General features: G+C 41.2%; 1 protein-coding gene across 7 annotated transcripts in view; it reads left to right on the forward strand.

Moving 5' to 3' along the window:
- FHOD3 (formin homology 2 domain containing 3) overlaps positions 1-15,629 on the forward strand; it is a 515,605-nt gene that overhangs the window by 239,251 nt on the left and 260,725 nt on the right. For all 7 annotated transcript variants that reach the window (XM_039327161.1, XM_039327164.1, XM_039327163.1 and 4 more), the window contains one exon: positions 13,947-14,052. In XM_039327161.1, coding sequence (XP_039183095.1) covers positions 13,947-14,052 — 106 coding nt within the window. The remainder of the gene's footprint in view (positions 1-13,946; positions 14,053-15,629) is intronic.

The following is a 15,629-nucleotide window of genomic DNA, read 5'->3' on the forward strand; positions in this document are numbered from 1 at the left end:
CTGTACAACAGAGATTCCAACATACAACATACCTAAATATATGAGAAGATTTCCCTATTTAAAAACAATCTCTAGAAATAGAAGATGAAGTTGGATCAGCATTGTAGTCATTACCAAGTCAGAAAACTGCAGAAGCTGACAGAATACTCTTAGAAATATGACAAGCAAGAGAAGAAGAATCAGTATGGAATCTAACTAAGCTATCACAGCAAATCTGGAGAATGATACAACAGCCAACAAATTAGAAGAGGTCAGTCTATATTCTAATATCAAAAAAGGAGAATTAACAGAATGTGCAAACTATCAAAAATACCCATACTTTTACGTGCTATGAAAATAATACTTAGGATCATCCAATGCAGATTTGAGCCTTATATGGAAAAAGAAATGTCAAATATTCCAGCTCGCTTTTAAAAAGGCAAAGGAACACAAGACATTATTGCTGATGCACACTGGATAATTATGAAAGCCAAACAATACTAAAAAAAAAGTAGGTATGTGCTTTGTTTAGTAACAAAAGGCTTTTGATTATGTTAATCTTGTCAAGTTGTGAAATCTGCTTAGAAAAAAGGGAATCACAGAATATCTCATTCTTTTCATGAAGCCATAGAACATATTGAAACAGACTGATTCCAAATTGGCAAAGGTGATGAAAGTGAATATTCTTCTCTAATTAGTCAACCTATATGCTAAATATATATTAGTGGAAATAGATTGGAAGAATATGAGTGTGGTTCTGAAAATTAGAAAAAAAATATTAATAACCTATGATATTTCCTACGACCCTCAGTGGAAGTGAAAATGAAAAAACAAAAGTGGAAGCATACTGATGCTTTTGAACTTCAGTGAGGAAGACTCCTAAGAGTACTATGGATAGCCATGAAAACAAATGGATCTGTCAGACCTGCCTCAACTTGAATCTTTAAATAAGAATTATCCTTGACTCCATTCATTGAGAAACATATAGTTTACTAAAGATCAAGTGAAATACAGTAGAACAGAGCCAGAACTGAAATTTGCATGCAAAAATCCCCAAGTGTATTTTTCCCCACTTAGGTACTTTCCCTCATGCTTATTCGTCCCCCATTGTCCAATCATATTTAAAAAAATATTTTTGGAATGGTCACTTCAAGTGCGGGCTGGTACGGAGCTGCTTTCCATTCTCAGCTGTCTGACCTTGGAGCCATGTCTCAGGAAGATACAGTGAACAGTGAAGTCTCCCCACCTCCCATCTAGCTCTCCCTCTCAGGGTTTATAGCAGAGTGGTACTGAGCAATAGCAGAGCGCAGGCATGAAGTGGCAGTTCTGACATTCTGCCCCCTTAGATAAAAAGGCTAAACCTGGAGGAAAGAGAGAGAGATTATTGATTATATTCAGGTTTTTGTCAAACTGTTGGTAATGCAAATTTACACAATTTGCACATGTTGAACAGCCACCCATTCAGCTTCAGAAGAAAGGAAGTGTTTTCAGAGAACTAGATATAGGAGTTTGCCCCTATGGAGGCATGAGTTTAGGATTTCTTTTACTTCAAAGTGTTGTTTGCCTTCAATGAGAATGGGGGAAGGATGGGGTTCTGCCGGTGGCTGTAACAGTGATGTTTTTGTAGATTTTAGGAGACTACAGTGAAAAACAGAATGGTTTCTTTTAAGGTTCCCTGGCAGTTTTAGCTCAATTGCTAATCTGGGTTAATAATCTTACTTTGGGGTAAGGACCTATAGTTTTTTCGAAGGTTGCCTGGACTGCAGATCCTTGGTGGAAAGGTACATTTCCTATCCATTGTATGTTCTATGGAGATGTTTTTTTGTCAGTATATTTTTTGTATGTGTCCCCAACATCACTAAGCACTTTGCATACTATAGGCCATGTAGTTTGCAATTGTTTTACCCATTCAGCCAGAGGTAGACATTAGGGAGACTTTGCAGGAGTTTTGGCATAGCAACAAAGTCCCAGCTGGTGGTGACCCAAAACAAAGCGAAGCCAATGCTCCTGTATATCAAATTATTACATGCTACTTCTGCAAAGGGGAGGAGGTAATTAATGGTAACACCTGAGATATTGTTCCATGACACCATTGGCACATTCACAGGCACCATTAGTCTGAGATGGTGCAAGGAGCTGAGTCCTTGGATGGTCCCTAGTAGCTTTAGGAACTCTTGCCAGAACCGGGAAGTGAATTGCACCCCTTGGTCAGAGATAATTCTTTCGGAAGCCCCATGGAGATAGTAGATGTGTTGAGCAAAGAATTTTGCAAGGGTATGTGCAGAAGGGATCTTGAGCATGCCCCAAAATATACTTGTTTTGCCAAGCTCTCAGGTAGATCATCCATAGAGATCTCCTTCCACAGGGGGTTAGCAACTGGTTGCAAAGGTCCCAGTAGTTTTCTGGGGTGCCCTTTAGCTGATGCACATAGAGGGCAATTAGCCACATATACTTCTATGTCTTTCTTCATGTTTAGCCACCAAAATTGGCATCTAACAAGATGGAGGATTTTTACAAAGCCAAAGTGCTCTGCGGTTTTTGTTGTAAAATTAGAGATCTTTGGCTCCCATAAAGTTTGTTTCTGACTCAAGTGAGGCCATTGCGCAAGAGACATCCTCTTTGTGGCTGGCAAATCACTCATCCTTGGACAGGCCATTCTCAATACTTGGGTTAGGTCATCAATCAAATGGTACTTTGCTGTACTTTATGCTCTGGTTTTGGCTGGTGTTACTATCTGATTGGAAAAGATAATGGAGTTCACCACATCCTCTTTGATGCTATTATATGGGTAATCTGGAGAGGTAGCTAAGAAATTCTTCCCTCCAGATAGGTATCTCAGTGTGAAGTTAATTTTAATCACTTGTTTGGGTGAAAGTTTTCAGAGGGTGGGTTAGTGCCTTTAGGTTCTTATGGTCAGTTGATACTTCAAAAGGCTCTTTACCATCTTCTACGAAGTGTCTCCATATGAGTAATGCCCATCTCACTGCATAAGCCTCCTTTTCCCAAGCTATCCGTGTTCAGATTCAGACAGTTTTTGGGAAGTGTAAGCACAGGACTGTAAGCAGCCCTGTTAGTCTTTTTGGAGGATTCTGCTACATAACTTGGATCAGCTTGGATGACAAAAAGTTTTTCAGTGTCAGGTTGTTTGAGAATAGGTTTGACAACAAACAGTCTCTTCAGCTTTCCAAAGACCATTTGGCATTTCATGGACCATTAGAAGGGTTTTGCCACTTTGATTTTCCCTCCCCTCTTACTTTGAGCAGATTGGTTAATGGTAGGGTGATTTGAGCAAAAAGCAGGGATGAACTGTCTATAAAAGTTCATGAAGCCTAGAAAGCTCTGCAGCTATTTACAGTGCATAATGCCTCCCAATCTAGTACTAGGCTTACGTTTCCTGTATCGATTTCCACCCCCTTATGAGAGATCAGTACTGCAGATAATCCAATTTAGATTGGTAAAACTCGCATTTGGAGAGTTTAATCTATAAATGGGCTGCTGGATGCTTTTCCAAAACAGCTTTTACCAGCTTTATGTGTTCATCCATGGTTTCTGTGTAAATTAGAAAGCTATCTGGGAAAACCAGGACTCTCTTAAACAGGTGTTTGTGTAGCACCTTGTTAATTAGTTGCATAAACACAACAGGTGTCCCTTGTAAACTGAACAGGAGGACCCAGAACTGAAAGCAACCTATTGGACAATTAAAAGCGGTTTTCCACTTGTCACCCGCACCCAGTAATATGTTTCTTTAAGGTTCTGACAAGTCCAGCTTCACAGTTCTGACAAGATCATAAAACAAATAAGTATTCAGGCTCAAGTTCAGGCTCAAATTCTCCTACTTTAGACTAATTACACAAAAACCTAACTCACTTGAGAAGACCTAATGCTGAGAAGGGTAGAAGAAAAGAGAAGGGCAGTCAGCAGCTGAACTCAGATATAATGGCAGTAGATCTGCTATCAAAAAATAAGGTTAGGAACATAACATCATGGTCAGTAAGAGTCAGCAACAATTTGATGACACACTATTGCCAGATGCTCTGTGACTGCTATACTTACGTGGATTCAAGATTGTATTTTCTTACATGAAAAAAGATAAGTGAATTGACCTGATCCTATCCTTTCCCTTTCTTCTAATGCCAGCAATCAGTTTCATTTCATTTTCTACAAATTTTGTTCTGTTTCAAATGTAGCCTGTTCCATTAGCAGCATTTCCTGGTTGGCTATCTGGTCAGGACCTCAGCCCTGGAATTTACACTACATGGCCACTACATTTAAAAAGTAGCTGGGAAAGCAGATAATAACAAGACGTGGCAATGGCTAAGAGCAGGAAAATTGAAGAAAGAGACCGAGGGACTAATTCTGGCTGAACAAGACCAAGCCTTAAGGACAAATGCATACAACTGAGAAGACAGCAACAGACAGTAAGTGCCGCCTATGCAAAGAAGCTGAAGAAACAGTGGACCACTTGGTAAGCTGCTGCAAAAAGATTGCACAGATTACAAGCAGCGACATAACAAAGTAGCAACAATGGTGCATTGGAAGATCTGCAAGAAATATCATTTTATCTATTAGGAGTTGATCTTTTGTTCCTCTGCTATTGGGGCAGTTTCCTTTCTGCTCAGGTGGAAAGAGATTGTTTTCAACTAGATGCTGTTGTACTGCATCAGCTATTATTATTATTAATAATATTATTCTTTGTTTCAATTCTTTTATTTCTTTAGTTAGAGGGTTTTGTTCTTCCTGAGGAAGAGGTGCCTGGTTTCCAAATGAGAATAGTTGTATATCTCTGCTGGATTCCTTCACTGCCAACTCCCCCTGTTTTGCCTCTACATTCTGAATTACTTCTGGCAAGGCTTTGATTTCTTTGCCCTGGGTAAATCTTTGCAGTTCGTCCAATTCTGTTTCTGTGAATACTTTATTTCGTATTATAAATCGGCGTTGATCTGCTAGTCTCTGTTCTGTTATTTCTGATTCTGGATGTTGTTCTTTCTAGAACTGGTGCATTCGTTTTAGATATCCTCTTCTTGTTGGACTTGATCTGTAGTAACAGATCATTATTTCTTTGTTTTCAATCACTGTGTATTTGTGACAGGTAAACACCTTTTCTTCCAATAGTTCCGCAGTTGCTGGCCCTGGTTGCTCAGACAAAAGTTCTGAGTGTAAAGACCCACCTCACTTTTCATCTTAAGAAGACAGAACTCTTGGAATATTTCCAACAGGCATCTTTATTAAGAGAAGATGGTTGCAGGCATTCTAGACAGGACTGGGGCCCAAGCCCTGCCATTCAAGGTTTTAAATGTTCCCAAGCAGCCCCCCCAGCCCACTGTCCTTCCAGCGACAATCTCAGGCATTACATTTCTACCCCCTTTTCCTCATGGTCGACGGAAGGGAGACTTCAGAGAGGAGTACATGAAAGGTGATGGCCATATTGTTATGGTCAGTCCTCTTGGTGACATCCACATTCAGTCCCTTTGAAGTTTTAATGAAGGAAGTGAGAACCATAAACCCCTTTGCTCATCCTCCTTCCCCTTCGTAGTATGACAGAATCTAGAGAGGGCAGAAATGGGGTTTTCAATAGTCGATAACTAGAGATGAAATATAATTGAATTCTGACATCCTGCCCCCTTAAAAATAAGAGAGATATACCTGAGAAGAAAACAAACCAGGTATAAAAGTTAGTCTGGCTTGTTAGGATACTCCATGTGAAACTTCTTTAATAGCTTTGGGGCTCTGACATGACGTTTATGGACCCACTCGTTTTGTGAGGCAGGGAGGTGTTTCTATGCTACTAGGTACTGAGTTGCTCCATGATATCTCCTAGAATCTAGGATTTCCTTTATCTCGAAGTGTTGTTCACCCTCCATCATGATTGGAGGTGGTGGGTGGGATTTTTGGCCGTAGAGGTGACTGATGCTCTCTTTTCAGCAAGCTGCAATGAAAAATTGGGTGTATTTGTCTGAGATTTGTGGGTAATTCTAATTCTACTGTTACTGGGTTTATGATTCTTTTAATTGGAAAAGGCCCAATATATTTTGGTCCAGATTTTTTACAGAGTTGTAGTGACTTTAGGTATTTTGTAGATAAATACACCATTTCTCTTATAATGAATAGTGTAGGCTCAACCCTTTTTTTAATCAGCTTGTGCTTTGTATGCCTGCCTAGCTTCATCTAGTGCTTTTCTAACTATTGCCAGGTGTTTTGTAATTGTTCCATCCATTCTTTCAGTGATGGGATCGCCGGTTCGTTTGGGGTTAGTTCTGGCATGAGGTTGAAACTTTGATCGGTTGCTATTTGAAAGGAGTGTAACCTATGCTGGAGTGGACTGCATTATTGTGGGCAACTTCTGCGAAAGGAAGTAGGTCCGTCCAATCGGACTACTGGAAATTAAGAAAGCATCTTAAATATTGCTCCAGTACTGAGTTCAAATGTTTTGCTTGTCCATTTCCTTGCGGGTGATTGCTAGATGTCAGTCCCTGAGTGGTCCCTAAGAGGGATAAAAATTCCTTCCAAAATGCAGATGTAAATTGCACTCCCCTATCAGATATGATACATTGGGGTGCCCCATGCAATCTGTATTCCCATTGCTTTCTGGTAATTCCACTATAAAATCCATGGCTATTTCCCTCCAGGGGGCTGAGGGATTTGCCACTGTTTGTAACAGTCCGGGCGATTTCCCTTACAACCTCTTTGCAGTTGCACACTTTGGGCAGCTACCCACGTAACTTTCTATGTCCTTTTTTATGGATGGCCACCAAAATTGCCGTTTAATTAAGTGTAATGTTTTTACAAATCCAAAATGCTTTACTGATTTTGTGTTGTGGCAAAGCTGCATGAATTTGACTTTTTGGGTTGTTGGTATATATAACTTTTTCCCCACCCAAGGCAGCTCGTCTCTCATTGTGCACACATTTTTGTTTTTCTGGAACCATTCATCTGTTTCCAAACTTTTCCGGAATTCAATTCCGGTTTGCAGCCCAGCTGTAGTTTTAATTTAGCTTGGGCTCTGGTAGTTACTGGCGCTGCCAGTTGTGATTCTACCATCATCGGTTTAGAGTCGGTGGCTCATGTGCTGTTATATTCGGGCATGCATCTGCCAGGAAGTTCTTTCCCCCCGGCAAATGCTTGAGCATAAATTGGAACTGGTAAAAATGCTGGGACCAGCAGGCTTGCTTGGGGTTGAGCTTCCTGGGTGTTTTCAGGGCTTCCAAATTTTTGTGGTCTGTCCACACCTGGAAAGGGATTTTGTTGCTTTCAAGGAACTGGCGCCACATGAGTAATGACCAATGTATCCCATATGCCTCTTTCTCCCACACGGGCCAGCATTGTTCCGTTTCCACAAGTTTCTTGGATGTATATGCATAGGGTTGCAATACCCCTTCAGCGTTTTCTTGTAATAGTACAGCCCCCAATGCCACATCACTTGCATCTGCCTGTATTACAAAGGGCTTATCCATTTCTGGGTGCCTCAGTACTGGTTTGGCAGAAAAAAGTCTCTTTAATCTCTCAAACGCTGCTCAGCACTCCATTGTCCATGTTAGTGGCTGGCTAGGTTTTACTGAGGATACTCCCTTCATTTTTAGTAAGTTCGTGAGGGGCAGGGCTATCTGGGGAAATTAGGGAATGAATTGGCGGTAAAAGTTTGCAAAGCCCAGGAAACTTTGCAGTTGCTTTCTTGTGTGGGGTGGTGCCCAATCTAATACTGCTCTGTCCTTCTCTGGGTCCATTTAAATACCCTGTGGGGATATGCGATAACCTGGGTAGTCTATCTTTTCCTGCTGGATTTCGCATTTTGAGAGTTTGGCATATAGGTGGGCGGTTTGCAGTTTCTTTAAAACAGCTCTGACTAGGTTGACATGTGCCTCTTTTGATTCGGTGAAGATAAGAATGTCGTCTAAGTAAACCAGGACCCCCTTAAATTGGTGATCCCTTAGAATGTCATTAATTAATTACATAAATACTGCGGGGGGCCCTTATAATCCAAATGGCAAGACTTTGAATTGGTATCACCCCATTGGGCAGTTAAATGTGGTCTTCCATTCATACCCTTCCTTAATTCTCATGTGATAGTAAGCTTCCCTTAGGTCTAGTTTAGTAAAAAATTTCTCTTTTGAGAGGTGACAACATGTCCATCATGAGGGGCAGGGGGTATAGGTTGCTTTCACTGATTGTATTCAGGGACCTATAATCCACACATAAACGTAAAGAGCCGTCCTTCTTCTCTCTAAAGAGGACCAGGGCAGCCACTTTAGGCTTGGCTGGCTCAATGAACCCCCTTTCTAGGTTTTTCTTTATGAATCTTTCCATTTCCTCCTTCTCCTTTGGGCTCATGGAGTATAATCTGGGCTTTGGGAGTTTTGCCCCAGGCTTGAATTCAATGGCACAGTCCGTGGGTCGGTGGAGAGGGAGCACATCCGCCCTCTCCTCACTGAAAACTTCAGCAAAATCTCTGTATTCCTCTGGTATTTCTGGTAGTTCCTTTTCCTCTCCCATGGATGCTTTTTCCGTTCTTAATTTTAGTAGCTCCCCTTGGGATTTTAAGTCCATAGGGTCCCCTTTCGGGAAATTGATTTCTGCCATCCTCCAATTCACCCAGGGGTTCCATTTTTTTAACCAGTCCATCCCTAGGGTCATCGGGCATTCCATGCCTAGGGTCACTACAAACATTATGTCTTCCTCATGTTTGCCCAGGGAGAGGTGTATTGGTAAAGTGGCTAGGGTAGTTGGCACACCCCCTGCTATGGACCCATCTAACTGGCCAAATAAGTTTGGTTATTCCAGTCTCCTTGACGGAATGCCCAGATTCCCCACTAGTTTTGGGCTAATGAGGCAGCGGGTGCAGCCAGAGTCTATTCAGGCTTTCACCTTCACGGCTTCGGGCATGGGGGGAATTAATATAGTCACTGTCTTGAGGATGGGTGCGATGCATCCACTTACCAGAAGTTCACCCTCCGAGCTGTCATCTAGGGCATCCACCGGCCCTGCGGTGTAGGGTTCTTTCCCCTGATGAGCAGAGGTGGGGGATTCCACAGCCTCTATCACTCTCATGGCAGGTTCTTCTGGCTTAGCTGGAGACTTCCCGGATTTGCTGGCCGGTGATCTGTCTTGAGTTGTGCTGGGGGGCTTTTGAGTGGCATTCTACAGCCCGATGCCCTTCTCTCCTGCACTTGAAACACCCCATTTGCTTCTTGTCCATAGCCGATGGGTTCACTGGTTCACGTGTCAACTCAGGCGGTGAGCGGCTCCATTGTTTTTCTCGCTGGTACCTCTTTGGTATGTCGATCTCTGCTTCCTCTGCCAGGACGTACCATTCATCAAGTTGGTGTGGGTCCCCTCGGGGCAGGCAAGCATCATATAGGTCGTAATTTAGTCCATCTTTGAAATGGCTAAGGAGCATGTTTTCCGGACAGTTCAGTTTGCTGGCAATGGCCCAGAATTCTTGCGTATATTCGGCTACCAGACGTTTGCCTTGCCTCATCGTTTTGATCCTTTCGCGGGCTTTGCGATCAGCCAGGGGGTCCTCAAATCGCCTTCTCAGAGAGGACATGAAATGGTTGAAATTGTTGAGCTCTGGGACATTTGAGTCGTGCAAGTTTACCACCCAATCTGCGGCTAGCCTGTCCAGGGCAGATTGCATGATCGGGATACAGGCTTTGTCGCTGGGGATGTGCCGCCCATATTCCTCCATGTAGCTGAGGACTTGGGTTAGGAAAATTCCCCAAGCGTGTCGGCTCCCCCTTGAATCTCACATCCAGCGGCAGGAGTCTTTGAATGGATCGGTGCCTTCGTTGTCGATGGTGGTGTCTTCCATCCAGATTCCCATCTGCTGGTTGGCGGGGAATGGGGACTACTTTTTCACCCACGACAATCCCAGTATCATTGTCTCTGCCATCTTTGGGGCTACAATTAACTGGATAGTCTCTTCATGGTCTCTCCACCCTTAGGCTCAATGGCTCAGTCAGACAGGTTGCTGGCAACCCCCCTCCCCCCATAAGTGAGTCATCTACTTGCTTGCTTGAATTTCATGGGCTGCTTCAGTCTCAGTCCCAACAATTCCACCATCTGCAGGCTGATCAAGTAGCGAGTGCATCCTGAGTTTAACAGGGCAGTAAACCTCCCCCTTGTTCCTGACTGGGATACTACCACCTCCACCTGGGCAGTCAATGGGGTGATGACACGAGTTACCATCGGATTGTCTTCCCCCTCACTGTCACTCTCATAGAAGACCAGCCTGTCTTCTTTGGAGTCTTCTTTGGATTGACTCAGGGTCCTGGGCATCAACACGGGTTGTGGGGGTGGGCAATTGGCACTTGGTGGCCTTCTTTCTCACATTAGAAACAAGCTCCAGCAAGGCGACATGGGCTCTCTGTAGCAATCGGAGAAGCTCCTCCTCCTCTGTGCATTGGCAAGTGCTTCTCTTGGCTCTGGTAGGGGCAGTTCTCAGGTGCCGCCTGTCACTGATACTCCATCATGTCCAATTCCACTGTGGTGGCTAGCTGGTTCTATGCGTAGAGGTCGTCAAGGATTCCCCTGGACAGGCAATTCTGGTACACCTCTCTGCTTAGCCCATCTTGAAACTGGTAGACCCATAGGCATTCTGGCCTTCCTTTCAACTTCCTGGCCATGCTGCAGAATTCATGAACGTATTCAGCCATGGACTGGCTCCCCTGCCTAATGGAGCAAATTTCAGATTCTGTCCAGTGGGCTTGTGTGGGGTCCCCAAATCTGACCTAGAGCCCCTCTAGGAGTGCACCACCCATTCAGCAGCTTCTCCTTCCAGATTTGCATGTTCACACAAGTCCCTTCATCTGGGAACATTGCTGTGTGCTGCTCCAGGTAAATCCACATTTGGTTCAGGAAATAGGTGAGTTTCTCCATCCATCAAATGTGGCTTTCAACAGCGGTAGATCACGGTTGTTACAGACTAACAAGTAACCAGGAAGTACCCCCCCCACACTTACGGGGCAGCATGGGCTGGATCTCCTGCCATGCCAGTGTTGGCTGGGTCTGCACGGCCATGCCTCAGTCCCTTGTTATCCCCTGGCCCACCTGACCTAGCACCATCAGGTGGAGTGGAGAAGGGGACGGAGTCACCAACTTGATCCATTCCAAGTGCTGTTCCTCGGATGGGGGATTTCAATGGCTCCATTCCTCACATCTCCATCTCAACAAATTTCTCAAGCAGCTGCTCCACCGAAGGGCTGCAGGAGGCAGCCAGAAATTTACACTCTGCTGACTCTTCCCAATCTGCAGCTCTCTTGGCCTTCCACTTGCTCCTTCAAGTTTTTGCAACCCCCAGTGGGATGAGGGGAAACTCCATCTCGGCCACTTTCCTCACACCAACTATCCATTGCATTTTTGAGCTGGTATGGAGGGATCTGGCCACCCCCTCCTCTTCTTGCACTGGTGACTGCTCAGCTTTCTCCGCTCTCACTTTGGACTGTGTTACCACTGACTGAGACCCAGAGTCCACCAGGACGGATCCCAGTGCCTCCCGTGGAAGGACCTGCCCAGACTTTGTGGTAGCATCGATCTTCTTCTCAACCTACAACATTGCTATGCTACAATCTTCTTGGAGCCTCTGAGAAGGCTGCATTCACAGTGTACAGAGCTGGTCTAAGGTCAGCTGTCTGATTAATGAACTCAACAGCAAGGAATCTTCAAGGCTTCGAAGTGCCATAAAAGATAAATCTTTATTGAGTACACATCTCAGAATCAAAGAAGCAAGACCAGCTCTGATCTTATCACAAAAATCTACCTAGTTACCAGTAGCTTCCCTTAACCCCCCACCCACCAGATGTTCACGTTTGCCAATCCTATAGTTTTTGTTTGTTATTAGAACCGTCCATATCTCTGTCAGACACCTGTGTCAGTGACCTTGGCATTCTTGTAGGTTCTCACATTTGGGGATGGCTTCTTAGACTCCCGTTTCATCCCTATGCTCTCCCCCCTGTTTCTATGGCAAGTTGAGTAATGATAGAAGTTAGCAGGCAACTTAGCAATTCAACTTTGACAGCCCAATTTCCAGTGGCCTCTTCGGGAGAAGTGCTATACACACACAAAAGCTATAAGCACTTTGAAAGAACAGATTCCTATACTAGTTGCTATGAACTTTATACAGTTTGGAGTGTGCTTAATGCCCTCCCTTCATCCCATTTTATCAATAAACAGCTTTGTTTAAGATAATAGGAACCCCCCCCTTTTTCTGGTTAATGCATCAAAATTGAGATAATGTGTACCTATTACCTAGAATAACACAAGGTAGTTCATATCATTTTCAAGGGTGAACATGTGGCCTTCAGACAATTGAGGGAGCTGTTACCCAGGTTTAAATAAAATAACAATGCATGTGTGCTTTGTTTCTTGAAATGACATCTCATTCCTTTAATATAATTTTAAAAGATTAATATCTTTTCTTGGCGTGGGACCAGGTTATTTGAGGGACTGCTTCTTCCTGATTACATTACCTATCTCATTAGATGTAACAGGAAGGGCATGTTATGGGTCCTATCTGCTAAAGTGTTCTGTCTGAAAATATTGAGGAAGCAATCTTTTTCTGCTGTGGCACCCTTCTTCTGGAACATCATTCCTCCTGAGATGAGATTAGCCATGATCCCAGTGCATTTAAGACAACCCTCAAAATTTGGTTCTTTTAACAGGCTTGGGGATCCCAAGTATAGGTTGCTATCCATTCTCCAAAGTCCTTTTTATGTATTTAAATTGTTTTAATTTTTATCATACTTGTTATAATTTGTTTTGATTCTTTGATTGTACACCATTTAAGTCATATATGTGAGATAAGTAATTATATAAATTTAATAAAGAAATAGAAGAGACAATATCAATCTTGCAAAACCCAGCATTCTTAACATCTTAAAAAGGCATGATGGCTCAGCTGTTAAAGACCCGAGGACTGCATTCCAGGGTGAACTCCCATTCCTTGCCATGGCTCTTGCATACCTAGCAATTTAAAGGGATGCAAATGTGAAATTAAATAGATGTCACTTTGGTGGGAAGGTAGCATCTCAGCATATAGTAATACTGGCCAAATGACCATGAAAATGTCTTCAAACAATGTTGGCTCCCTCAGCTAAGAAGCATGATGAGCACCACCCTTTAGAGTTGGAAGCTATTGGACAGGGGAAGCCTTTACCTTTATACATTTACATTTATACATTTATATATTTACAAAGAACTATATTTGAATTGCAAAAATCCAGATGGTTTTCCTTATCTCTCTGCTGTCATTTTGTTGCAGTTTTTAGCCATACACAGGAGTTCTAAATTAAAATAATGCAGCTTTTTCTTACGATTTTTCTTTATAATGTAGCTTTCACTTTCTACAGTTTTAATCTGAAAATGACAAAAGAAATTAGCTTGCTTTGTGTTTTATGGTATGGAAAGGAGAAGCAAGAAAGAAAAATATAGTTATAAATTGGAAAGAAAGTTACTGTGAAAAATAGAAAGGAGATTTGCGAGTACTCTTTGCCAGTCCCTCTGTCTGCAGAATTTATTTAAAATATTTTAAATTAAATAATGTGTCCTTATGTAGAACCCTTAACTGGGACTGACAACTCAGTTGTTAAATGAAGCAGTCTGTAAGTGAATCACAACTGTGCTTATGAGCCTACTTCCACTTTTCTTTGCTTTACAGACCTGAGAAAGTTATAATTACAAGTATTGGTTGTAAAATTGCTTTTTCATCACTGCCATAGCCACAAACAGTTGCTAAAGGGGGCTGCTTGTATGTGCTTAGTGAAACAAGAAAAAGGAACAAGCAAAGAACATGCTGGCTTGATACTATCAAAGCTGATATAAACAACTGAAAAAGCTGTGCTTGACAGGGTAGTGTGAAAAGTACTTGCCTATAAAGTCACCAAGAGTCAGACACAACTTAAAACCACTGCCATTTTATTTTCAGTATGTTAAATAATGTATCATTTGTCTTTTTTCCCCTGTCCTCTCCTTCATAGGATGACAAGGATTTGGTTCATGAATTTGTTGTAGCAGAAGGCCTGGCTTGTTTAATAAAAGTGGGAGCTGAGGCAGACCAGAACTACCAGAATTACATCTTGAGAGGTAAAGCTATTAAAAACATTTAGAATAACAAATTTGAAAAGTCTTCAGGTGAGTTTATCTTCAATTCTTATCAAAAGAAAAATTAATTAAGATCTTCAGGATTTGAAATAAATAGCAGAAAATTAAATGAGAATTGATCAACAAAGTTTTACCTGGAATAAAAGCCCAGATAAATTTAGAATATTGATTTGCTATACGATTTTGGAATTAACTATAAAAATAGTTTATCGTTGGAAACAGACTTACTTTGACTATGTAAGTTTTAAGAAAGATAAGTTATTTTGTGATGACTGAATGCTGGAGATTTAGGGGACTAAAATTTCAAGCAAAAGGGAAAGATGATGATTAATATTAGGATTTACTACAACATCAATACTCTCGATGATAGATGACAATCTTCTATGGATAGACTATGTCTAAAAGATGTAACAAAAGAATGGCAGATGAAGAACAATTTTACTTTGACAAGACAGAGAAAATATGGAAAACGGAACTACAAATTACAGGCCAAAATAATAAATTAGAAAAGGATGCTTTACTAGATATACAAAAGAACTTAAAGGGGAAATACAAATAACAAACCACGAGAATGACTGGAAAATGTTTGCTTATTTAATCTACAAAAGAGGCTTGTTAAAGTCTTGAAATCTACAGTGGAATAGAGAAGAATTTAAGAGAAATCAAATAATAGTTGATTGACTTAAAGAGTAAGACAGAAGTAAAAAGAAGGAATATAAAATTGGTTTATTTGATTAATGTTAAAATCAAGACCAAGATCAAAAATAAAACTTTTTTTACATAGTTCTGTCAACTCTTTATACTGACACCAGAACAGAAAAATTAATGTTTAATAGATAAGGGATGGATTATGAGATGAATAAATATTGGTCTGTAACCATTTAGAGAGTGAAGAGCTGCTTAATTTGTTTATAGTTGTTATGATGAAAACTGTAACTTCTTTATATATTTTTCTTTTTCTTTATTATATTTTTTCTTTTTGTTTTTCCTCCTTTTTCTGCACTTTTTATTATTTTTTCTATTCTGCTTTTCTTAGTTGGTATTTCTGTTGTAATCAAAATTCTTAGTAAAAACTATTTTTTTAAAAAAATGTACCAAATTTAGTTTATAGTGATACCTTTTATTATATTTCTCTATACTTTTCTTTCTTCGCAAAACATCTTTTGCTTCCACTATGTTCATAAACTGCCTAATATATTCTTTACATATCTCACATCTAATTTTTTGAGGATCTATCAGGCATTACTATCTTAGTCTTCTCCTTTCTTTTAGTCTTATCTTTATGTTTTTTTTTAATCCCGCCTTTATTATTTTTATAACTCTAGTCTACAAACCTACCTAATTCTCCTTCAAATAACAACCCCGTGGAATGGATTAGCCATTCTGCATTGAAAGAGTTCTGGGGAAACTCATACTTTCTTATGTTTGACTCATTAAGGATTTTTATTTTTGTCTTTTCTAAACAACTGTCAGAGTGAACAAGGGTCTTGACAAATAACACTTATCATTTTTATTAAGCTGATTTGTCTTGCAAATCTGTGGGCCTTTAAAACTCTTAG

The sequence above is a fragment of the Crotalus tigris genome, unplaced genomic scaffold (assembly GCF_016545835.1).
Source record: "Crotalus tigris isolate CLP2741 ecotype Arizona unplaced genomic scaffold, ASM1654583v1 scf7180000024351.1097467, whole genome shotgun sequence".
NCBI classification, from domain to species: Eukaryota; Metazoa; Chordata; class Lepidosauria; order Squamata; family Viperidae; genus Crotalus; species Crotalus tigris.